This window comes from Sciurus carolinensis, chromosome 3, assembly GCF_902686445.1.
Source record: "Sciurus carolinensis chromosome 3, mSciCar1.2, whole genome shotgun sequence".
Classification (NCBI taxonomy): domain Eukaryota; kingdom Metazoa; phylum Chordata; class Mammalia; order Rodentia; family Sciuridae; genus Sciurus; species Sciurus carolinensis.
In genome coordinates, this window is record NC_062215.1 from 18,361,385 (window position 1) to 18,385,185 (window position 23,801).

Genomic DNA, 23,801 nt, shown 5'->3' on the forward strand with positions numbered 1-23,801 from the left:
ACAGAGCACTGCGCCCTTAGGGCACAGGTCACTGGGCTTGTCCAGCTTTCTGGAGTCTCTGGAGGTCAGGGGAGACTTCTCTGGTGTTGGCCTTAACCGGGAGGTTGTGTCCCACTTGCTTCACTCCCTGCTTGGCAGAAGCCAGAGCCAGGGCAGTGCCTTTGTTGGGCAGTCAAGGAAGGGAGGGCCGAGACTCCACCCTGGGCCTGTTTCCTCACCAGAACGGGAGAGAATGGGAAGTCTTGCCCCTTCCTCCCCTCGTGGTCCTGGGGGTTCCCTTCCCACCCTCAGCACCCTGGTAGTCAAGCTCCCTGCAGAGCCCAGGGGACGGAGGGGACCTATGTCACACATTAAGGCCATTTACAGAAAGGAGAAACACAGGTTGGTGTGAGCTCCGTGGAAGCCCCAGGATGTGATCTTTAATTGATATTCCTGGCCCTGCCTCCCCACCCCCAGCCCCAGATGACCTATGTACAGAATGCGTAGGGAGCCAGGTCCAGGCCAGGCCAGAGAAGCCCCCGCTTCCCTGGGGGCACTTCCAGGCTGCACCGTCAGGGCGGGACAGGAGGATGCAGACAGCTGGGAGCCAGGATAGACTGGTCACAGGAAGCCTTGTGTTCTCCATGTCCCCGTCCCCACAGGCACCCGAGCACACAGACATGCCCATGTGTGCGGAGGCATTCACACTTGTGCAGAGATGTGGGTCCACATGCTTGTGCCCAGATGCATTGCCACCCGTGTGCCCACGTGCCACCCAGGAATGGAGGCCTCAAGGTATCGTGGCAAGAGTGCAAAGCCCAGTCCTTGCCCTGCCTCAGGTTGTGGAGCGGAACCAGCCAAAGGGGCAGCCTGCTCGGTCCCCTCACTTGGGCAGAGACAGCTGGGGTGCAGTACTGAGGACCTCACTGTAGCTGATGTCACCCAGTCACCCAAAAGGCTGTCAATGGGTCCCAGATGGATTTGCCTGAGGCTGGTTTGGATAAATAGGGAGACATTTCCTCCTTGATTCCTCTTCAAAGACGTCCCAGAAAGAGGGACACCAGCAGGCAGCTCAGAGACCCTGGGGTGTCCAGAGACCCCTTCTGAGTCTAGGTGGGGCATCCTGGGGTGGGGAGGCTCCATCTATTGTGGCTTTCATCCGTAAGGTGGGCCTGTCCTCATCACTTTTAGGGTCATGGAGCCAGAGCTCCTGCACCTCAAGTGAGGCCATGAGGGAGGCCGTTTGTAGGGAGGCTGAGGAGAGCTGCAGGCCTTAGTCTTGCTCTCAGGCATGGCCACAGCAGGAGTCAGAGGAGAACAGATGGGGACACATCTGTAAACTTACTACTCAGCCTTGGAAGGGGTAGGGGGGTAGAAAGGGTTTGATGGGGCCTTGAGAACTTTTCTAGAAACCTAGGATCGTCCACGAGACCTGCCCTTTCCTAATCTTCTCTTATCCCTCATAGGCACTACCCCTCCAGGCCCCGGGACACCGCTGGCCCTGCCTACCTAGAGAGCCCTCCCTGGGAAGATGGCCTGGCCTGGGACTGCCAGGCCCCATCAGGGGGCACCTAAACCCTGAGTCAGCCCCAGAATCACCCTTATTGAAAGGGAAAGGTGCCATTTTATTTCAGGGACTATATTTTCTGGATTCCCTGCCCCCACAAGTACATGTGTCCAGGCAGGAACCAGATGGTTGTTTTGGAATTGAAGACAATCTGGGACATGTGGTCACCGTACCCACAACCTAGCCTTGGGCACGGGACAGGCAGCTTTGGTTTGAGATCAGCACGCATACTTCTGAGCTCCTCAAGGCTGGGGTTGGGGGCAGGGCAAGCTGGGATGTCCAACCACTGGGTTCAGTGACAGGATTCCAGGTGTGAGCATCCCAGGGGAGGGCCTGGGGATGACCATACCTCGGTTCCTCCAGACCCTCCTGTAAATGTCAAAATATCCCTACAACTGCCCTGGCCCCAGCACCCCCAAGTTTACATTCATTAGTTAAGATTCAATTAAAAAAAATAAATAAATAACCAATGTGGCTGTCAGCCTCCTCCCCCTGGGTCCTAGAGAGCTAAGTCCCTGGTACCAGCTGTCTAGTTTTGAAGAGGGGCCATCCCAGGCCGTGTCCGCTGGTGGCTGCCTGCCCCCGCTGGGGCACCACCCCAGGCCCCCACTTGAGCCGTGGCGATCTGTGATGATGGGAGCTACATTCACAGGGAGAGTTGGTGTGCAAGGCCAAAGCCGCATGAGGTGGGGTGGGACCGTGAAGGAAATGCCCTCCAGGCCTGGTCCACCCTGGTGGTACGAAGGGCAGGGCCACAGCCCCCCCTCCAAGCCCCTGGGGAGCCAGGAGTTGAAGGGTTTGGACCTGGAAGACATTTGCACGGTGCCTCCCTCTGTGGCTGGGTGGGGGCAGCCTCGTGGTTCAGGGCCGAGACGGTGGGTGCCAGGCTCGGAGGGAGGCGGGTGGCGCTTAGGCCCCTCCGGACCTGGAACGGAGAGGGGGCATCAGGGGAGGGTATGAGGCAGGGCCCAGAGGGAGAGCCCTCCAGCTGGGGCCTGGGGAGTCAGTGCTGGGCCCTGGAGGCAGCAAGTCACAGGCTGGCCAGGAGGGGGTCTGGTGGGAGGTCAGACAGCGGTGACATGGAAGACAAAACAGATGGGACGCAAAAGGAGGACCCCTTCCCAGGGAACTAGGGTTTCTGGGGGCGCAGCTCCAGGGCCCACCTGGCCAGGTGGTGGGCCCATAGGAAGGGCAGCAGAAGATGGACCAGAGGACGGGTGGGCGAGAGGAAGGGGCGGGGCAGGCTGAGAACTTTCATCCCAGGCCGCAGCAGGGCTGGGGGAATCGGCCCCCAGCTCCCCGTCAACAGAATGCCAGGGCACGAATGAGATGGAGGAGACAAGGACAGCGGGAGGGATGACGTGGCCGGCGTCACACTGCCCCCTGCTGGGTCGGGTCGTACCTTCCTCTGCGGATGTTTCTTCAGGAGCCAAGGCAAGACAGAGAGAGAGAGGAAAAGAAGAGTCTGACCTTCCCCTCGTCTGCAGGGAGGGGCCTTCCAGCTCCTGTGAGGCTCCCTGACCCAGAGAGGGGCCTGGGTCTCCAAGACCTGGGCAACTAGGGCCAGGGCCAGGGAGCAATACCGAGATCTACCAAAGATGGGTACCTGAACTCACCATTTGACCCTAGGCTTCAGGGTATATTGAGGGGACCCCAAACTTAGATGCCCAAGGAGCTGTTAGTTTGAGTGGGGACTAGGGACAAGGGGATACACATCCTGGCACAGGCAGGCCTTGCAAGGCTCCACCCTGGCTGTGCTGAGGCACACTGCGGCCCAACATACATACATACATATATTATTATATGTTATATATATACTACACATACATATATATACACATATATATAATATATGTAGTATATATATATACACATATATATAATATATGTAGTATATATATAATATATGTATTATAGTATTGGGGAGTGAGCCAGGGGTGTCCTACCACTGAGCTACATCTCTAGTACCACCACTCCCATTTTTTTTTTTTTTAAATTTTGAGACAGGGTCTTGCTCAGTGGCTGAGGCTGGCCTCAAACTTGAGATCCTCCTGTCTTAGCCTCCTGAGTCACTGGGATTACAAACATGCACCACCATTCCCAGCCAACCTTCACATTTTTCCGAGAGGCTGGCAGTTGGGATTGTTAAGTGTGAAATCTCTTGGTTTTTAAATGTGAGCAATTGTTTTAAATGGTAGAACAAGACCCTGTGGGCTGACTTGAACTGGTGACGGGTGAGCTCTGGTTTATGTAACCTCTCAGGGAAGTCCCTCCGCTCCAACAGTCTGGGTTCTGACCCTGAGGACACCAGGGGTGGAGGGTGTGTGTGTGTGTGTGTGTGTGTGTGTGTGTGTGTGTGTGTGTGTGTCTTACTTAAATCCCCAGCCCGTGCCGCCCAGGACGATGGCTGCAACCAGGACAGCCCCGGCGATGGAGCCAATGATGATGTTGGTGCCGCTGGGACCTGGGGAGGAGGGCAGGGCTCGGTTGGCAGGGACAGGCATGGAGAATGGGAAAGACAGACCCTCCCTGGCCAGCTCCAGCCTCACCTTTGTATCTCTCTGTCTCCCCGGTGGGTGGGGATGTGGGCAGGGGGTTGTGGATACTGCAGTCTTTGCCTGTCCAGTCGGGCTGACAGATGCACTTCCCTTCGTTACTGCAGACCTAGAGGTGGGGTGGGGCCGGCAGAGGTGAGCAGATGTGTCCCCTCGTGTAAGCATCTCCCACCATCCCCGACCTCAGGGCACCCACCCCGTGATGGGAACAGATCCGGCGCTCCCCACTGCCTGGGCAGGTGCTGAAGTTGAAGGCAGAGGCTGGCAGGCAGCGGTGGTCCAGGCACAACATGTTGGGCCCACAGGCCGTGCCATCCTCCACATAGCTCAGGTCTGAGCCATCAGCCAGCTGCACATGACCTCCCCTGGGAGATGATACAGCTAGCTTCAGTCCCTGTGCCCTATCCCCCATCAGAGCCGCCACCTCCCCTTCCCCAGCCATGGGCCCAACCAGCACCTGCAGTCCAGCTCCTTGCCCTGGTGGTAGAAGGTAACACTGCTGATGTCTCCCCCTAGGTCCCCTAGCCGAGGTGCTCCAGAGATGTTGACGCAGAGGAGGAAGCCACAGAGCACATCCCTGTTGGGGCAGGTGGAGACAGTGAGCCCAAGTTTGGTTCCAGAGCAACTACTGAACTCTGTTCTGCCCTTTTCGCTGGGCCTCAGGCTCCTCCTTGGAGAACCTGAATATTGCCTCCCTCCCAGAGCGGGGGAGGCTCAGTAGGTGCCTTGACTACTCACTGCTTATTGCACTGGACCCAGCCTGACCCCTTGCGCCCACAGTTCCCACGCTCTGTCCCCTCCACATTCAGTTTCTCATAGCAGAAGCGATCAGCAGCCACTGGAGGAAGATGATGCCAGGTGTCACCCCATCTACCCCAGGACCTCAGGCCTGTACCTCCCACGCTCTGGTCTGATTTCCAGGCCAGTTGGCTCCCTGAGATCCTGGGGAGCCTCTCAGTTCTGGGTCCTCCAGAGTCCCCTCTTCCACACTCAGCCAGACTTACCATGGCCCCAAAGGGCCTGGCACTGTCGGTCCCGAGTTTTGCAGCGACCTCCATAGCAGCGACCCTGAGGGAGCAGCAAACAAGACAAGGGATGGAGACACTGGGGGAATCAGGTGGAGACAAGAGATTGCATTGAGCCAAGAACAGAAGGAGCCCCCTCCCCTCATACCTGCTCATGATCACAGTAGTAACCATCCAGCTTGTGCAAGTTAGGGGGACACTGTGGAGAGAGGGCTGACTGAGCAGACACCCCAGGGAGGAATATAGGCTTGCCAGATGCCCCCCACTGGGGGTGGGGCTCATGTTACAGGGTTCTTGCACCTTAAGGACAAGGGCTCTGTCTGGCTCTGGATTTAACCATGTGGATTCAAAAGTCCCCTGGCTTCTCCAGTCTCCCTCAGTCTCCTACACCCACCCATCTCTGAGGACTGGGAGAAAAAAATGCTTAGCACATAATTACCACTTAATAGATGTTAACCAATATTATTATCCACTCTGATCCCTAGCATACACTAGGTTCTGTGCCAGGCGCTGGAAATACCAGCCAGACTGTAAATGCTGGTTTACTGATTGAAGGAACAAAGCCAGGAGGCATGAAGAACCCCTTTCTCTGATAAGGAAATGAGCTGATGAGCGGCTAGTGTCGCCAGCTGCGAAGCGAAGGGGCGCGGAGAACTGTCACTGAGCCAAACCGATAGGGGCAGGGGTTGTCTTGCCCCGGACTCTGCAGGACGACTTGGCTGGGCAGACCTGGCTTGAGTCCCCAGTGCAGGTCTCTGCGATGTCGCATTCGTTCACCGCCTCTCGGCAGGAGACACCTCGCGGCTCGTACTAGGGAAGGGATGCATATCCGAGCTATAGACACCTCCGCGCCGTCCTCTCCGGGGGCCGCACCCTCTTCCCCGCGGGTCCCTATTTCCCTGCCCTCACCCCTCACTCCATCCCACACCTCAGAGCCAGGCTTTTAAGTCCGCGGTGGCCAAACGCCCCGCCCCCAATCGTTCATTGGCGCTTCTTTCGCGCCTAGTCCCGCCCATATTTGGACCCCGCCCTCAACAGCTCCGCCCCCTAACTCGCGCGCGCGTGTGTGTGTGTCCCAGACCTCATGACCACTGAACTACATACGGAACCACACCCCCAGTCCCTGCCGCCTCTTAGCTGAAGGCGTCCAATGGTCCCTCCACCGTCCCGGCCCCACCCCGATTGGTCCTCCTCACCTTGCAGCGGCGACAGCAGAGCCCGTCGCTGCACATAGCATCGTGAGTCAGGGTGCATTTCTTGCAGCAGTTGCCACCCGCTCGGTTGCATTCCTGCGGGTCGCGAAGAGTAGCGGAGGGAAGCGGGCAAGCCCTTATCCTCCCCACTTCGACTCCTCCTCGCGCCCACCCCGTCTCCCTGGTCCCATCTGGCGCACGCATGGGCCACTCACCTGCACCGAGCCGCAGTCACATTCCTCCCCCGCCTCCACGAAGCCGTTTCCGCACTCGGGGGGGTCCAGAAGCTGGACCGGGAGGGGGTGTCGGGAGTCTGGCCGGGAACTTGCCCAAGCCAGACTCCCCCGTTCCCCGCCCCGGGGCTGGTACCTTGAGGGGCTTGTTGAAGAGGCAGCTCCCGCCGCCCTCCTGCAGAAACTGGTTGTACTCATCGATGCTGCAGCGCGAGAACTTGCGGGGCAGGTAGAACCTGGGCGAGGGTGAGGGGACCGTGCGGCTGAATGATCCCCCCAGCCTGCCTTCTCTCCCTTGTCAAATCTGAGGAGCCGGCACACCGAGGTCTCGGTCACCATCGAGGAGCGGTTAAGGATCTGCCCTGGAATGCACTACAGTCCTCCCGCCTGCCCATCAAGGAATGAGTGGAGGACTTGGCTCGCGCCAGCTCTGCGAAATCTCAGGATTCTGCGAGCGCAAGGTTGGAAGGCTCAGGAGGGACAGAGCTTCCACACGACACTCGGGCGGCGCCCAGTGGCGAACGCGTGCACTACAGTCTGGCTAATTTTGGTGTCCCAGCGGGGGGAATCTGCGTCTTCCGAGTAGTGTTCGCAGTGAACTGGGCGTCTTGGAATCCCAAGTGGTTCCGTGAGCTGGGCTTTTGGGGTCCAGATTATATCCAGTGCTTACTCCAGGATTCCCCTTAAGACCCTCTCCCAGTTCATCCCCAAGAACTCACCCAGTATCCTCCATGATGCAGCCCAGCCAGATGTCTGGACACTTGCAGTCCCCTGAGAGGTGAGCCGGGAGGATATGAGGGAGGGCGGAAGACCACCCCCTCCCACTTACACCCTCTTTACTTCTAGAAATGCTGGGAGTGGGGCGAAGCTGGCTGTGGGATCACTTGGTGTTAAGAGTTGATACCTGCTGAGCTCCTGTGTTTGTTCCACATCATGCCCAGGTTCTGCCCCAGCGTCTGGGCCAGGGTCACCGCCATGGCCCCCATGTTGCCATACTAGGGGGGGGGGGAAGATGGAGCACAAAGATATCTCCATCCTCCCAACAGGCACCCTGCGCCTTCGCACCCCCTCTCCCACAGCCCCACCCACCAGGCCCCTCCCTGCTCACCTCGTTCACACCCCCACCCCGGGACAGGGAGCAGATGCCCCCCACGTAGGCTGCACCACTGCTGGTGCTCTGGAAGGTCCTGCCCCTGGAAGGAAAGGGTTGTCAGGGTGATGTCCTGGCTTCCCTATGTGGCTCCCTGGGGTGTGAGGCGGCCTGGGGGACCCTGACACTACAGTCCTTCCTTGGGGAGGCAGGCAAGCCCCTCTCCTCTTTGGTCTCATTTGCCTGAAAGTCAAGTAAGAGTCTCCTATTAGATCACCTCTAGTTGCAAGGTCCTGTAATTAGCTTCCCCCCATCAGGGTACTGGGTCTCTGAAGAAGGGATAATGGGACTGTCTGAAAGGGACAGAGGACTATGGGGAGGTAGAGGCATATGAAGACCCCCCAGGACTATCTAAGGCCCAGCCTTAGATGCAGGGGATACCCAGCCAGTTGCATGTGGCTGGGCAGGTGGCGAGGGCAAGGTGAGCCTGGCCCTCAGACTCCCCAGACTCCGAGGACAGCACCCACACAGGCAGGTGTTAAGAACCCTAAGCACCACAGAACCAGCCCAGGTCGGGTGCACGGGGTGAGGGACTCACGAGAAGAGGTGGGTGGCATCACTGGGCTCAGGCAAACCCTCCCGCCGGTAGACCATGAGCCGGGCCAGGGTTTCCAGGAGGTCATCCTGCACCTGGATCTTGTCCCCATCTGCCCATGTTTCCATGGCAACCAGCACAATTCGGGTGTTGAGCTGCTCCTTGTATATCTGGTCCCAGAGGGAAGAAGATGAGGGGGGCTGAACGGTGGGAGTGGTAGTGGGGGGACAGGGCCGGAGGAGGGCCTCAATCTGTCCCTCCAGGAAGCCGGGGTCAGAGGCTGAACGTCCCCTGGATGGGGGGAGGAGTGTGGAGAAGACAGAGGAAGGGCTCACCACATCCGCCAGGTTCACCACGGACTTGGCAAAGTTGCTGGTGAGGACCACCGACTGTCGCATCTGCTCGAACTGCAAAAGAGGAGGGAAGAGGGAGTGAGGCTCCTTCCCGGCCCCTCCTCCGGGTGTCATCCCTGGTTTGGGAACTTACCAGCTGGTGGTCATTGATCACAATCAGCTCCACGTACTTGGTCTCACTGTGCACTGTGGGGTGGCCCCTGCGGACCTGGGGGTGGGTGGGCACTTGGAATCAGTCCCTCCACATCTGGCCTCCTGGCCAAGCCATGGCAGACTCTGTATGTGGGGTGTCTGGGCTGCAGCTAGGGACAGTACCAGCCTCCACTGTAGAGCATCCCATCCCTCCCCAGCCTGGGAATGGGGACAGAGGGCCCACAGCCTTTGCTTGCCCGAGATGGGGACCTGTGTGGACATCAGGGTTAGGGAGGAGCTGGGGACTCTTCCCAGAGACAGCTCCCTGGCCATAGGTGGGAGTTCCTGCCCTGGACCACAGCCTGATATCTCTGCAGCCCGAGGTCTGAGCGGGCCCCGTACCTGCCTTTTCCTTCTTAGCCTTGACCGGTTGGGAGGAGCAGAATGGGCAGGGGCAGCAAACAGGCAGCCTGTGGGGAGGGGCAGGTGAGGGGGGCACGGCCCGCCCGCCCCCCAGCCCCACTTTCCCTCCCTTACCTGGTTCCCTGCATCCGAGGGGGGCTGGGAGGAGAGGGGTCCGGTAAATGAGGTGGGGAAGGGGTCCCTGCAATGAGGGGGGATTAGTTCTTGGGGAGCCAACCAGGTATGCTCTGGGCCCAGTTGGGGGGACAGCTCCAGCCCTTCCCCTCATGCCAACCTAGAGTGACCCAGAACTGGCCAGAGCTCCCCTATCGGATCTGATCTCCCAGATGCTCAGATTCCAGGGTCAAGACCTGGGGATGCCCTGAGAGACATGGGGCAAAGGACACTGGAGCCCAACTGGAGGTCACTTGGGGGACAGAGGGGACATTGGAGCTGGGGACACAGGGCAAGGGAACCAGAGCTGAGGTCACTGAGGAGGGCAGTGAGTCTGAGGTTACTGAGGGAGGAGGAGGAAGCCGAGACAGCTGTGGGGACGATCACGGCATGGCCATCAGAAGGGGTGGTGAGGGTCTGTGCAGGGCTTACCTGGGGGGCTCCCCAAGGCCCGGCCATCTCTTGGGGTTCCACGATGTAAGTCAAGTTCCCATCAGAGAAGACCCCACTGTGGAGAGAGAGGCACAGATGCCCACCATCCCAGCTGGGCAGGAGGCGCTCCCTGCTACCAGCCCTCCCAGTACTCACTGCAGCCCCCGGCAGGTGGAGATGGCCGCAAAGGATTGTGGGTTGCCCCGCAGTTTTCCCTGGTAGTAGCAGTGGTCTCCAGCCCCCTGGGGGAGAAACAGGACAGTCAGCAGAATGCATACCCCACCCTGGCACTGGGGCAGCAGGATGGTGGGGGAGCACAGAAAGCTGCCCTGTGTGCAGGTGACTGGAGTCCCAGGTATACCTGGGGCTCTGGAGTCTGGTTCTATGCTGCTGGTGGTCCTAACTGGCTAATTCCTAACCCTCTCTGTGCCAAGTTCACCTCCCCTATAAAATGAGGACGTTAGACCACAGCAGTGGTTCTTAGCCATTTGTTGATCACAGACTCCTTTGAGAATAATATCTAATATTTATATAGCACCTGCTGTGTGTGAGACCCTCTTCTAAGCACTAACCATATATTATCTCATTTAATCGGATGACTGCTATGGACTCACCCCAACCCACACACTCCTTGCACACTGACTCTATGGCCCACACCTGGATGTGTGGTCTGTGGCTGAGGAACTGTAAGCAGCATGGGTTCTCCTGGCCAGGCTCATGGGTCAGGGGACCAGCAGCACCCCCCTCCCCCAACTCCGCTTCCTGCAGAATTACTTGTGCTCCAGTTACTGAAAAGGCTGGGGGGTGGGGGCAGGCTATTTTTAGATCCTCATTCATCTTTGTTCAGGCTCCAGGGCCTCCAGGGCTGGGACCCTGGTGTGGCAGGCAGCTGGGAATCCCAGGGCAAGAGGGGGCGTTCCTCCACTGCCTGCTCCCAGGAGAGTCTAGGGACGTAGCTAGCAGGGCCCAATGAGGGCCCCTGTATACCCCACACAAGGTAGGGATCTCGAGGGGTCGGGCCTCCTGAGTATCCCCTGACCTCCCTTCCACCAGCCACCTGTCCCTCCATCTTTCTCTTTTCCAGTGCTGGGGACTGAACCCAGGGCCTCGTGCACACCAGGCAAGCACTTTACCACGGAGCTACGCCACAAGCCCTGTCCTGCACCTTTGCCCTCGGAAACAGTTACCCCACCTCCCCGTTACCTCCCAAAGGCACTCACAGTGCTGTGCTGGGTTGTCCCCTCCCTGCTGAAGTGGCGCTCTACGTATTGCGAGGAGAGGAGGTGACTGAAACAGCAGACAGATGGCAGAAGGAAGGAGGAGGTCGTTGGTGAGGTGGGGTCAGGCTTGGGGCCTAGCCCAGCTCAGGATCCCGCGCCGCCCTCCGCCTGGCACAAGCATCCCCGCCCAGGCACGTGCTGCCCACCCGCCCGCTGCCCGTCCTCCTGGGATCAAGGCCACACTCACTGGTTCAGCTCCAGGTCCAGGGTGAAGTTGGAGTTGAAGGCTGGGATGACGAAACTCACCTGGGCCAGATGGACAGGCTGGTGTGGGGAAGGGCAAAGAAGAGTCAGCCCGAGGAGGCCGGGAGGCAGGAGTCAGGAGCCCGGGGAGGGAGCCTGGGGGGCGGCCTGGCCCCGGCATCTGAGGGGACCCCTCTTTGGGAAGATGCTTTGCTCAAACTCCTCTTCCTCCAAGACCCTGATGCCTTCCTGGGGGGCAGCGTGCTCGTCCCTGGGCATGGCCAGCCCCACCCTCACCTCTGGGCTGAACTCCTGGGGTCAGTCTCCTGGAGCAGCAGGGACGGCGGGTAGGAGTCACTCAGCCTGCCCATGGCCTCATCCGGGGTGCTCCCTGCTGTTGGTAGGGCCACCCCAACCTCAGGTGGAATAGAGGGAAGGTCCCCAGAAGCAACATGGAAAGGGAGAAGAGTCCTCGTGGAGGGACAAGCAGGAAAAGGGAAGAGGGAAGCAGGCCCTTTGCGTCCTGCCCCAGCCCCAGTTCACACGGGAAGGTTTGGACTGTGCAGACCTGGGCGGAGTGCTAGGAGCTGATCACTGTGCCCGGATGCTGGGCAAGGAGCAGGTGCCATTCTGGCAGGAGGTGAGGACTTGGCTCCTCTATCCCCAAATCCATTGCCCTCTGCCTTGCCCAAAGCAGCTCATCTTTAATATTTCAATCCCATGGTTAATTTTTAAACACGGAAGTTTTCCTGATAAATTTTTCAGAGGGGCCTAGGCTGTGGGGCTGGGAGGCTCCAGGTTGCCATGGCAACGTACCAGGCCTGAGCAAGATGGCTGCCCTCCCGGGCCTGGGCACCGGCTGCTGTGAGGGTTAGGAGGCTTCAGATCCTGGAGGGAAAGTCACTCCAAGAGAAGAAGAGCAGGAGAGCCTAAGCCCAGGGGTGTCAGCCTTCGTGGGCCCTGAGTCACAGTCACCCTAGGGATGTGTCTGGAGGCTCCTGCCCCAGCCCAAACTGGAGTGTATGGCCTCAGGTCCTAGGAAAGATCTGGAGGCAGAGGAAAGGCTGGAGGATTCAGGAGCCGGAGCCTCCTTTCTGCCTGTCTGTTGAAGAAAACCGAGCTCCAGATACCAAGGTGAGGGTCACAGCACTCTGCCCTGAGGATGGGCAGCTTTTGTTTCCTGCCTGGCTCTCATGGTAGGGGAGCAGGTTGCAGGAAAAACGGGATCCCTGACATCGATGTCATGAAATTCCATAGCCCGCTGCCTGGTCCCGCTGCCTCGTCCCGCTGCCTCAACCACCTGACCATGACTAATCCTCCCCGAGCGCTTCTTACGCACCAGGCGGGGTCCAAGTCTTTTCTAAGCATGACCATCATTCCATCTTCACAACTACCCTATAGGACAGATGCTACTGTCATTCCCACCGGACTGATGGGGAAACTGAGGCACAGGTGAACTTGCCGGCGGTCACACAGCTAAGAAGTGGTGGAGCTAGGAGTCAAACCTAGGGAGTCGGTATCCAGGGCCTACCCACCCCGAAGGTGAAGAAAGGTGGAAGTTGACCAGGGTCCGCGGGAAACCCTGGGAGAGACAGCAAGGTGGGGTGAAGGGCCTGAGCCTGGGCAGGCAGACCTTGGAGCCCCAAGGACACTGACTCTGCCCATCCCAGACTGACCAAGGCTCCAAGTCCCATTCTGTGCCCCTAGAACATCGATCAGACTTGAAATAGAAAGTCAAGGACACGGAGTCGCCGCTTTTCTCCCCAGCCCTGCCCGGGGCCTCCTTGCTCTCCCCTCCCTCTGGGCCCGGCCTGGCTCTTTCCCTGCCCCTTCCCAGCCCTTCCTGGACCATCTCCGCCCTCCCCTCCCCTCAGGACTGAGCCCGCTTGTTCTGCCTGTCCCCCACTGACTCCCCACACCAGCCCAGAGAAGCAGCTGGCCCTGGCTTCTTGATTCTCTCAGGATGTGCAGCAGGGATCTAGCAACTTCTCTGAATTTCAGATTTTCCCACTAAGAATGGTTAAGGATGTGGCCACTTTAGCGGCTGAGAGGTTGACATTGTTGTGGGAGGTCATCCTGGGCCTGGAGGATTCTGGCACTTACAGAACCTTCCTTACTTGGCAAGTCAGCAGACTAACCTAGCTGGCCCGCTCTCTCTTTGGAGGCCAGGGCTGGTCCCCATTCTGGGGCACGCCCAAGGCTGACGGGGGTGTGGTGCCAGAGACTGCAGAGTCCCTTCTGCCCCGACCTCTTGTAGCCTGTGAGGCTGAACTGTGGGAGTAGGTGCCCCTTCCTCAGCAGGCCACAGGACTCAGGTCAGAGAAGACCAGGGGACAGTGCAGGCAGCTCGGAGGCTGGTCCTGACCCGAGGCAGGTCGGAGGCAGGTTACGGAGCTGCCAAAAGTGGTGGAAGAAAGAGGAGAGAGACCAGACATCCAGGCATGTTTGGAGGACGTGGTTCTGCCCTGTGTCTGAAGGAAGAGCTAGATCAGGCAGGGCCCCCTCAGACCCGGGACCTCTGCGTCTCAGACGCCAGAGCCCCTTGACCCACCAGCCAAGCTTTTCAGGCCCATGTTCTATCAAAGTCCAACTGTCTCCTGGCCTGGGCCTGTCTCATGCCCCTGACCTGTCCCTGGCCTCATTCCATCGTCCCCCAGTCCCTGGAGGCTTTCCAGTCTCGAGGTCCCACCAGTCATCCAGACACCCCCACCTCAGTAACCAGCTCAGCGCTACTCAGCACGGCAGGGCCCAGCTCTGTGCCCTGCACTTGCCCCTTGCTTCCCTGGCCACTGCGCCCTCATGTGCTCCAGCTCATTAGATCTCCACCCACCCAGGCCGTCTGGACCTCATTTTACAAATGCTGGACTGAAGTTCAGCGAGGGACACTTGGAGGTGACAGGCCCAGGGTCATGTCTGGGGAGGTGTTGGGCCAAGTCTCACCCTTGGACTGGAGGTTGCCTCAGCGATTGCAGCTGGCAGGACGGACACCTGGTGGGCTGACTATCCACCTGCTCCCAGGGCCTCCCTTTTACTGGTCCCCCACTTCCCAGGCAGCTGCTTCAGGGGGTCTATACCTCATTCTCTCTGAGCTGCGTGTGGGGCCCAACCACATTCGGGGTGTAGAGAGAAAGAGGCGAGATTCTGCTGGAGTTCCCTGTCCCCGAACCACAGACACTGGCCTCAGCCTCAGACCTCCAGAATCCTGTCCTTGGGAAAGGGGAGCCCAGAGGTCTTTAGGATTCCCAAGCGCCCTAGAGAATTTGTGCGTGCAGACCCTGCTCCCTAGAACCTGCAGGCAGGCTCTGCCCTTCAGCAGCCCCTAGAACCCCCAACACACCTCTCCTTCCCCACAGCCTCCCCACCCTCATCTGCAGAGTCTGTGCCCTCAACCTATACCAGACTCGGCACCCCGGCACCCCCTTGCCCTTGCCCTCTGCGCCTTTAAGCAAACAGTTTATATATATACACACTTTTTTTTTTTTTTCCAGGATCTCACTAGGTTGTCCAGGCTGGCCTTGAACTCCTCCTGGGCTCAAGCGAGTCACCTGCCTTCGCCTCCAGAATGCTGGGACCATAGGTTCACGACACCATGCCAGCTGCATGCAGTTCTCGGTGTGTTTTCGCTTTGTTTCATTAACTAATTCACCGTTTCGTGTGGGTCACCTTTAATCCCTCAGAGCAAGGGCTCAGCACTCCCAGGGAATGGGAGCAGCAGGAGGCCTGGGTGAGATGCTTGATCCTCAGCCTCAGTTTCCCCATCCATAAAAGGGGGCTGCCAGGAGGAGGAAGTGGCAGTCCTGCTCAATGTGCTGTCATCGTGAAGATGAGCAATGATACACCAGAGAGGATGTATAAAGTATTCCAGCTGAAAGGGGCTCTGGGTGCCTGAATCAAAGATCCCCTTAGGCAGGGTCAGGCTCCAGATCCGGGCAACGGATGCATCTGTGAGGTGTCCCCCACCTGAGGACATCTTTCTGGAATCCCCTGCAGCCAGCTGGGCTTGGAGACACCACCACCTCATGGGCTGGGTGGCTGCACGTGGGGGAGGGGCCAGAGAGGCAGGGGCCCCACCTGGGGGCGTGTCCGGCTGGAAGACGCCCTTATGCACAGCCCAGGGGACTCCCCTCAGGGTCCCCACCCAGGTGCTCATGAGCTATTTATTATCGACAGGGCCAGGGGATCCCCAGACAATGAGAGCAGTCCAGTCGGACACATCTCTGATGATGAGATTCGACCTAAATTTTGGAAGACAGAGTCACCTCCTCACAAGGTCAGTCCCTCTAGGGAAAGGTGCTGGACAGCTGGGTTCCTCTAGGCAGCCAGGAGGGGTGCTTGGGTGAGGTCAAGCCCCACAGGCTGGAGTCTGGCTGGGGAGGACCTGAGATGCTCCTCCGGAGCCCCACCCGGTACCTGACCCCCAAATGCCCCGGCTCCTGTTCCTGACGCCCATCCCTCAGGTCAGGACCCAGTACCCAGAAGCCTGCCCACTCAGGGATGTTGGGGACGTGGGCCATGGCCCTGGCCGGATCCCAGGCTGGACACCTGACTCACATCATCTCTAGTTCCCGCAGCAGCCCTAGGAGTGAGACGGTCGTCCTCCCCATTTTACGGAGGAGGAAGGCGGGTCCTGAATGTCGTGCGGCCTCTCAGAACACAGTTGGAAATGGTGGCGCAGGACCTGCACTAAGGCTCTCTCGCTCCAAAGCCACAGTGAGCAGCCTTCAGACCACAGTCCCTCCCGCGGGCCTCAGTGTGTGGCCCCTGGACACAAGCTGGGTCCAATGGGTCCTGGCCCTGGCTTTCAGTCACCAGCCCCTGGCCAGGAGTCCCCTCCTGCCCCCAAGCTCCAGGACAGATCTGCAACGCTGGCCACACAGACCACAGCCTAGCCTTGGCACCAGCGGGTGGCACTCTGGGTTGCTGCCTGGGACACCCATCTGGGTGGGGGCTGCGCCTCACTCCGTTGCCCCCACCTCTATGCAGCGAGAAAGCGAGAGGCTTCCTGCGCAGGGCTGCTGGGGCAGCATTTCCGGTAAACTGCCGCTCTGGGCAGCTCTCACCAGGCTCAGCTCAGTGATGAGGCCCCGCCTGAGCTGACTCACACGAGCACTGTCTCCCAGGCCTGGGACCCTCCACTCAGGACCCTGTTCGCTTCCCTCCAGGGGATTCTGGGTTTCCCCATGGCCAGGCATAACCCTCATAGCAGCTTCGTGTGAATCAGAGAAAGGTGACCCTCAGGACACATGCAGCCTCTTGGGCCCAAGGACTTCATTCAGCTCTCTTACCCCTTGCTTGGGTGACTTGTGCAGTCAACAACCAGTCTGACTGTACACTGTGGACCTCTTATCCTCCTGCCTCACCCCTTAGCTGCGCCCTGCTTGTGACCAGACATCTCTGAAGCTCCCCCACTTCTCTGGGTTGCAGGTCCAACCTGCATACAAACTGGACAGAAGTGAGGCGTTGAGGGCAAAGGGAAGGCAAGGGGTCCCTCATGTCCCTCTTCTCTACAGCCCTGAGTGAGGTGGGCAGGGCACTGGCTGAGGTCCACTTTCCCTTTCTCTCTTTAATACTGGGGATTGAACCCAAGGGTGCTCTACCACTCAGCTACAGCCCCAGTCTGTTTTTATTTATCTATTTATTTAATTTCTTTGGTCCCGGGATTGAACCCAGGGTCACACTGAGCCACATCCCCACTGAACCACATCCCCGGCTCTTTTTTATGTTTCTATTTTATTTTGCTAAGTTCTTAGGACCTTGCTAATTTGCTGAGGTTGGTCCTGGACTTGCAATCCTCCTGCCTCAGCTTCACGCGTCACTGGGATTACAGGTGTGCGCCACAGGGCCCAGCACCCTTTTTACTTTTTATCTTGAAATAGGTTCTCACTAAGTTGCCCAGGCTGGTCTCAAACTTGCCTTCCTCCTGCCTGGGCCTCCAAAGTCCCTGGGATTATAGGCATGGGTCACTGCACCCAGCTGAATATCAATCTTTCATTAATTAATTTATTTTTTTGAGTGGGGATACCGGAGAATTGAGCTCAGGGACACTTGTTCACTGAGCCACATCCCCAGCCCTATTTTATATTTTATTTAGGGTCTCACTGAGTTGCTTAGCACCTTGCTTTTGATGAGGCTGGCTTTGAACTCACAATCCTCTTGCCTCAGTCTCCCGAGCTGCTGGGTGGATATCAATCTTGACTCAGCTACTGATGTGACCTGAGAGTTACATCCCCTCTCTTTGCCTGTTTTCCCCATCTGTGAAATGGGAATATGGTCCCACCTCCTGGAATTGGCATGAGAATTAAATAAAGTCATACGTGTAAAGGCACAAGTGTACCTGCCCTAAGGGACTGGCAAATTGTGATCTCTCTACCATCTAATTCTTTCCTGGTCACCTTCCCTTTCCCCTGTGCCAGTCCCATGCCCAACCCTGCCAAGCCAGGGATCCCCAGCAACCAAGTCCTTTCCCATAGCCGCCTCCTGGTGGTAAGAGAAGCCGAGACTTATGATCTCTTCATCCATCTGGGGCTCAGAAAGGTGAGCTGACCAGCCCAACACCAGGGCAGGTCAGTGCCCAAGGTTCCCCACCCAGCCGGCCAGGCAGCACGTGCCCCCAGCTGCCCACATGGCCAGAGATCTCGCTGCTGACTCAACACTGCTCAACTGGAAGTCCACACCAGGGTAACAACTCGGGACAAAAACCAAGTAGCGTAGACGTAGGAGCTTCCTGCTGGGCTTGGGCTCAAGGCTGTCCTGACTCCACCCTGAGTCCCTGAAGTTCGGGGGTCAGAAGCGCCTCAACCCTGAGGACAGATGGCCAGATGGGAGGTTGAAGGTCAGGGGAAAACCTAGACAGGTCATTTTGTCTCCTCTGACCTTCTTCCATCCTTCTTGCTCTCAGTGGGGTTGGGGAAGTGCTCCTTGACCCAAATCCAGAGAGCCCCGGAGGCAGTGTAGGAGCCCTAGTCTTAGAGAAAATGACCCCAGCTCCACTACCTAAGATCTGGTTGACTTGGGGTAAGTTACTTAACCTCTCTGAGCCTGAGTCTGTTCATCTGCAAAATGGAGCAGACAGAAGTTACCTGGCTCCGAGAGCTGCAGACTTAAATGATGTGCATACGAAGCTCAGCAGAAGGCCTGGCCCAGAGAAGCCACAGCCTTGGCAGCCCTCTTGAAGGGAAATGAGGCAGGGATAAGGCAGGGCCCTAAGTAAGTCCTGTGGAGGCGACACCAGGGAAGTCTCAGTTCCAGAGAGACCCCTGCTGGAGACACTACTGCCCACCGACCCACAGGACTCTCCACTTCCACCCTGCCCCTCAGACACCTCTGAGGTGTATTCAGACTTGGTCACTCATGTATCTGCCACCCAGGCACACATGCCACCCACTCACCCAGCAGAACAACACCCAAGGAGACACCCCACCCATCCAGTGCCTCTGCACCATCCTGATCTCCCTCATGGCCACAGGCGCCTCTGCCCACACCTCTTCCCATCTCCAAAAAGGACCAGGCTGAAGAAGCCGCCTCCCACGTGGATTCCCCACTTTCATTCCTACCAGGCTCTGTGACTCCCCTCATCTCTGCCCCCTGACCCCAGGTGGCATCACTTTTTCCCCAACCTGTACAAACCAGAGTCCCTGCCATCAGGCAGGGTCACCAAGGCCCTACCAAGACAGCCGTGGGGTGCGCAGTTCGCAGAAAAGCCAGACTAGACCAAACTGCAGCCGGGACACCGCATCCTGGTTGTGAGGACCATCCTTATGCCACTCCACCTGCTCCCGGGGAGCCTGGGCCGGCGCCGCCGAAGCTGGTCTCTCCCCTGGCTCAGCCGCCAGCTCAGGACCATCAGCCCCCTCCTCTCCCGGTCCCCACCACTGCCCTGAGTGGTGGTGCATCTATTATGCATGTTCCCTTCCTGCTCCACTCCATTTCGCAGTACTCCCCACCCTGCACCACCCCACACCCCCTCCCCCTTAAGGGCTTTTAACCAAGTACATTAGGCAGGGCCAGATGCCAGTCTGACAGATGTCTGTAATGTTAGCCTCCGTTTCCCTCCTTCCTCCCTCTGCCCAGCCCAGTTTACCTCCCACCACTCGCAGCTGCCAAAACTTCCCAGACTTTGTTGTGCCCTTCCTCTGAGTCTCTCCCGGTCACCCCCGTTTCTGCTGGGCCTTCACCATCCAGCCCTCTGCACCCCCACTGGCCTGGCTAACTTTCAGCAGCAAGGTCCTGGAGAGCTGAGGCATGCCGAATGAATATTCCATCTGGATGATTATTATTCACATGATATTAATTAATTATTAATTGCAATTAATCTCTTTCATTCCTAACCTTCCTCTGGGAGGCAGGAAGGGCCTGGCAGCTGAAAGGGACAGGGGGCAGGTAGAGCTGGTATTGGTGGCTGAGCTTAGGTCCTCCAACCATTTTCCAAAGCCCCACCTTCAGCCAGGACAGGAAAGCAGAACAAGCTTGTCTGTGCACAGCGGGAAACTGAGGCAGGAGCAAATACTAAGTTGTTCTAAGAAAGCCCAGCAAGCACCTGGGAGTCAGAGTCCCCAGCTGGGCACTGAGCAGCTTCTCCCTGGCCCCACTGCTCTGCCCCATTTTAAGCAGAACCGCTAGATGGGGCAGGGAGGGGGTGCTGGCGGAAGGCTGGCCCACGGCAGAACTGAGGCCTGGGTGAGCCAGTGTCCCTGAGCGCTGATGGCAGGGGGTCTCCACAATGTTAGAAGGGGACCAGGAGCTGGGCAGGCCCAGTGCTCCCCACTGGTAGGTTCCAGCACAGCGACAGCCCATTGTACAGAAGGGGAAGCTGCAGGGGTCAGCTGCTGAGGTGGCGCTCAAGACCAGGCTACCCAGCTGCCTCCCTTGGGTTCTGAGGCCTGCTTCAGCCCCCTTCCCTCACCACCAGCCCCACTCACCGGGCCCCCAGGGGGCTCCTGGCGGACCCTGGTATCCAGTTGCTGCTTTCGGACCTCTCCCCCGGAGCTCTCCCCTACCAGACGGCTGGGCTCTGTGACCTCGGGTGCTTCTACAGCTCCCTGGGGTGAGCCCCTCCAGCGCAGAGCTCCTACAGGATCCTGGGCCCCAAGACCTGAAGAGACAAGGCCATAGCTGCAGGCAGATGCCCTCCACGGGGCAGGAGACTTGGGAACGGGGTGGGTACACCCTTGCCCCCAATCTGGTGTGGCCCTTAAAGCCCTGGTGAGATCGGGTGGGAGGATCTGGCTACTCTGCAGGGGAAGAGCCCCAAGGGGAGGGGACCAGGAGCTCCATCCTGACCAACCGTCACGACTGCCCCCCCCCCCAAACCTGCAGAGACCTGCAGAGTCGGCCGGCCAGCGGCAGGGGAATGGCCGCGGTGAGGCCGGCCAGATCGGGACAGGTGGGTGGACGCACCTTCCCTCCTCTCCCGCTCCCCACCCTCCCGCGCTCTGGATCGGCTGTCACCCGGAGCACTGCAGGAGATGTGGCTGCAGCAGAAACCACTGCAAAGTCGGGGGCGGGGGCCGGGCGGGGGTACCCGGCAGGGTTGGGGTCACTTACCCGGCGCGGGGAGCAGCGGCAGCAGCAGCAGCAGAGCCGCGATCGCCCGGCGCCGCAGCCGCCTCATGGTTCGCTCATAATCCTCGGGCTCCGGGGGCTGCGGCTGCCAGCGGCGCGGCGGAGGGCGGGAGGCGGGCCGGGGGCGGGAGGTGCCGGCGGCCGGCGGGCGGGGGCGCGAGCGGGCGGCGGGGGTCCGCAGGGCGGGGGCGGCAGGGAGGCGCCGGCTCAGCGCGCTCCGGCCGCGGCCATCCCGGCGGGGCGGCGGGGCCGGGTTAAGAGCGGCGCGGCGAGCACGTGAGCCCAGGGCCCGCCCCCCGCCCCCCGCCCCCAGCCCGGTCGGCCCGGGCCGCCGCGGCGGGAGGACAAAAGAGGCGCCGCCCCGGGGTCGCTGCCGACGCCGCCTCTGCCCCCTTGGCAGGTGCAGGGCTGGAGCGCACTCGGTCTCCGTCCCGCGGTCCTCACCTCGGCCACCCGTTGCCCGAGGATCCGAGAGGACCCGTAGATTCCTAGGGGGAAGGAGGCAGAGGGGCCCCAGGTTCTCTGACTCGATGGCCAAAGACAGCCGGTCTGGGGACCGGGTGCGGGGGCGTGGTGGCTGGACCCAGGTTCACCAGCTGCTGCGGGTGAACAGGAGCGGACTGCCCTGGCCTCAGTCCCAGCGTCCGGGCTGACCTGAGGCCGCGGGAGCCCGGAAGGTGGAGGGGTGGACAGAGGTTTCGGTGTTGTTGTTTTTTCGGCGAGCACCCTGCTCCATGCTTTCGGGATCCTTGTCCATCTGCAGCAGAGCGGGTCACTGCAGTCCTCCCACACGTGCGGTTGGGACCCCTTCCCATCTGGCAGGCTACTTCTGGTCAAAGACTCTCCTGCCTCCAGGAGGGTATCAAGGATCGCTGTCACCCCACCACCAGGAAGGGCCGGCTTTCCCTTCTGGGCTCCTAAGTCCTGGGCATAGGGAACTCCAGTCCTTACCCCTAAGTAAAATATAAACCACTCTGGTGGATCCCATGCGGTTAGCATGCCCCATTTCTGCCCCTCCTGTGGTTGTCCAAATCTTTAAGGAGCAGACGATACCTCTGCAGACTACCACCTCCCCTCTGGTCAAAATAGGTTGCCTTGAACTTGACCTCCCAATCCACCTTCCCAGCTGCACCCCTCAACCCAGTTACAGGGCTCCTGGGTGAGATGGGTCCCAGAACTAGAGGCTGGCATCCCTAACCTCTGCTAGGAATCCCAAGAGCCCAATGCCTGAGTTGGCCTGGGTGTGGTAGGGCATGGCAGGGGTAGGTAAGCGACTGATGAGACCCCACCGTCGCCTTTCCAAGGCCAGAGCGTCTTTATACACACACTGGGGGGATCACAGGTCCCTGAGGAACAAGGGTGGAGGCAGGGAAGTCCTTCCTGGTTGTTCTGCTTCCCTAGGGCCTCTGATGGGGACCTGGGAGGTGCCTCTGGCTTGTGACAGCCTCCCCTCTCCCCCAGCTCTATTTTAGGCCCAGGGAGAGGTGAGAAGGCAATTTCCCAGGAGGCGCTGACATCAATGCTTGGAACGAGGTGACTACCCCCCCATCAACCACCTGCCACTCCAGCCCCAGATGCTCAGCAAGACTGAGCAAATTCTTCCTTCATTCTGGAGATATTTCAAAAACCTCCTTCAGGATGTAGGGGAAAGGAGGTTCTGGGAACGATGACCTACTATGTGGTATTCTCTGGAAATTCACCCAGGGTGGAGAGATGGTCCTCTCCATTGTATAGATGGGGAAACTGAGGCTGAGAGACTACATGAGCTTCTCCAAATCACAAAGCCACTCAGTGAGAGTTATGTTCAAAACGCTGGGGCCCCAGGCCTCTCTGGTCAGTCCTATCCCACTTCCACCTCTCCTTAGGACTAGAGGGAACTGGTACATTTGGTTCCTCACCCTCCAGCCCATTTGGCACTCCAGATATCAAGGTGACTGTCCTGCCCCCACCGTGCCATGCCCAGGGCCACATCAGGAAGCCCTGACTCTCCAGAAGCTGGGTGAGGCTTGCTTCCTGGTGGAGTGCCCTGGGCTGGGAGTGCAGGTCTTGTATTCATTCAAAGTCACACAGCAAGCCTGAACCTGGGGCCCGGCTCTTTTCAGCTGAGGCAGCTCCTGCCACCTACCACATCTGTGGTCCTGGTGCCTTTGGCTTTCTGTTGGGGTGAACTTCCCAGCCTCTAGGCTGACATTTTCCTGGTAGCACCATAAACCAGCTTAGCGGGAGCTCAATCATATGGTTTATTGGTCCCCAACAGCCACTTGTCTTCCTGAGTTCTTGGTGCCGAGCAACCGTGAGCATCTTGGTTCTTCCCTGACCACACCCCACTGTCCAGTCCCCGAGTCCCGCCTCCCTCATCTTGTGCCCTTTCAGTTCTGCAACAAGGCACCTGGCCAAACAGGAAGCTTGCTTCAATTTCCTTTCCCCACTTTCCCTCCTAAGGTCAGGAGCTGTCCTTCTAACTAGTGGCCCTCCATCAGACGGGGACTTCACAAGAGTGGGGATTGTGTTCCTCACAGACCTGACAAAAAGTGCTGTTTGCTCCTTAAGTTGGGGTAGGCCTGTTTCCCCCTCAGAGGATTCCAGTGAGGGGCATGTCCCCACCCCAATTCCACAGCTATGACTGGCTCCTTTGATTCCCCCTGCCCACCACTTGAGACTGATGACCTCTGTTTCTGCTGTCCTGATGGCACCCTTGTGGTCACCTTTGTTGCATGGCTGTCAGGGCTTGAGGGCTGTGGCCTTCACCTCCATTCTTCCCTCAGAATGCCCACCATCGGGAGGCCTGGGCCTCCGCCCTGCAGCTCTTTCGCCCTCTGGCCAAGTCTTCCCTCACATTTTCCTGCACAAGGGCCAAGCTGGGCTGATGTGGGACTCAGACCTTGTCTCAGCAACTGCCAGGTAAGGCAGTTCCCCGCAGCGGGATGACAGGGATTCCTGGAAGTGGAGTGTGTGTGGTCCTATGGGCAATGGCTGGCCTTGGGTTCCTGGTTGGGGACTCAGCTTCCCTACCTACTAAATGTGTGACCTTGAGCAGGTCCCCCGGC

General features: G+C 58.9%; 1 protein-coding gene across 6 annotated transcripts; it reads right to left on the bottom strand.

The window, feature by feature from the left end:
• Window positions 1–391: 391 nt before the first annotated feature.
• Adam11 (ADAM metallopeptidase domain 11) lies at window positions 392–20,943 on the bottom strand. 6 transcript variants are annotated; one of them, XM_047546425.1, is made up of 27 exons: window positions 20,737–20,943; window positions 20,112–20,284; window positions 11,198–11,274; window positions 10,951–11,017; window positions 9,887–9,972; window positions 9,731–9,806; window positions 9,260–9,326; window positions 9,125–9,192; window positions 8,724–8,798; window positions 8,573–8,644; window positions 8,241–8,407; window positions 7,661–7,745; window positions 7,457–7,547; window positions 7,272–7,323; window positions 6,689–6,788; window positions 6,535–6,606; window positions 6,323–6,415; window positions 5,856–5,936; window positions 5,275–5,325; window positions 5,106–5,169; window positions 4,840–4,939; window positions 4,559–4,678; window positions 4,298–4,466; window positions 4,096–4,210; window positions 3,920–4,010; window positions 2,949–2,966; window positions 2,315–2,471 (listed from the first exon to the last, which is right to left on the bottom strand). In XM_047546425.1, the coding sequence occupies exons 1-27, from the start codon at window positions 20,801–20,803 to the stop codon at window positions 2,456–2,458; spliced, it is 2,313 nt and encodes a 770-aa protein (XP_047402381.1). In that variant the 5' UTR covers window positions 20,804–20,943; the 3' UTR covers window positions 2,315–2,455. The 6 variants fall into 6 exon arrangements, with proteins under 6 accessions (XP_047402379.1, XP_047402378.1, XP_047402383.1 ...); XM_047546423.1 differs by lacking the exon at window positions 3,920–4,010 and having other exon boundaries at window positions 392–2,471; XM_047546422.1 differs by lacking the exon at window positions 3,920–4,010 and having other exon boundaries at window positions 2,052–2,471; window positions 2,710–2,966.
• Window positions 20,944–23,801: the final 2,858 nt, after the last annotated feature.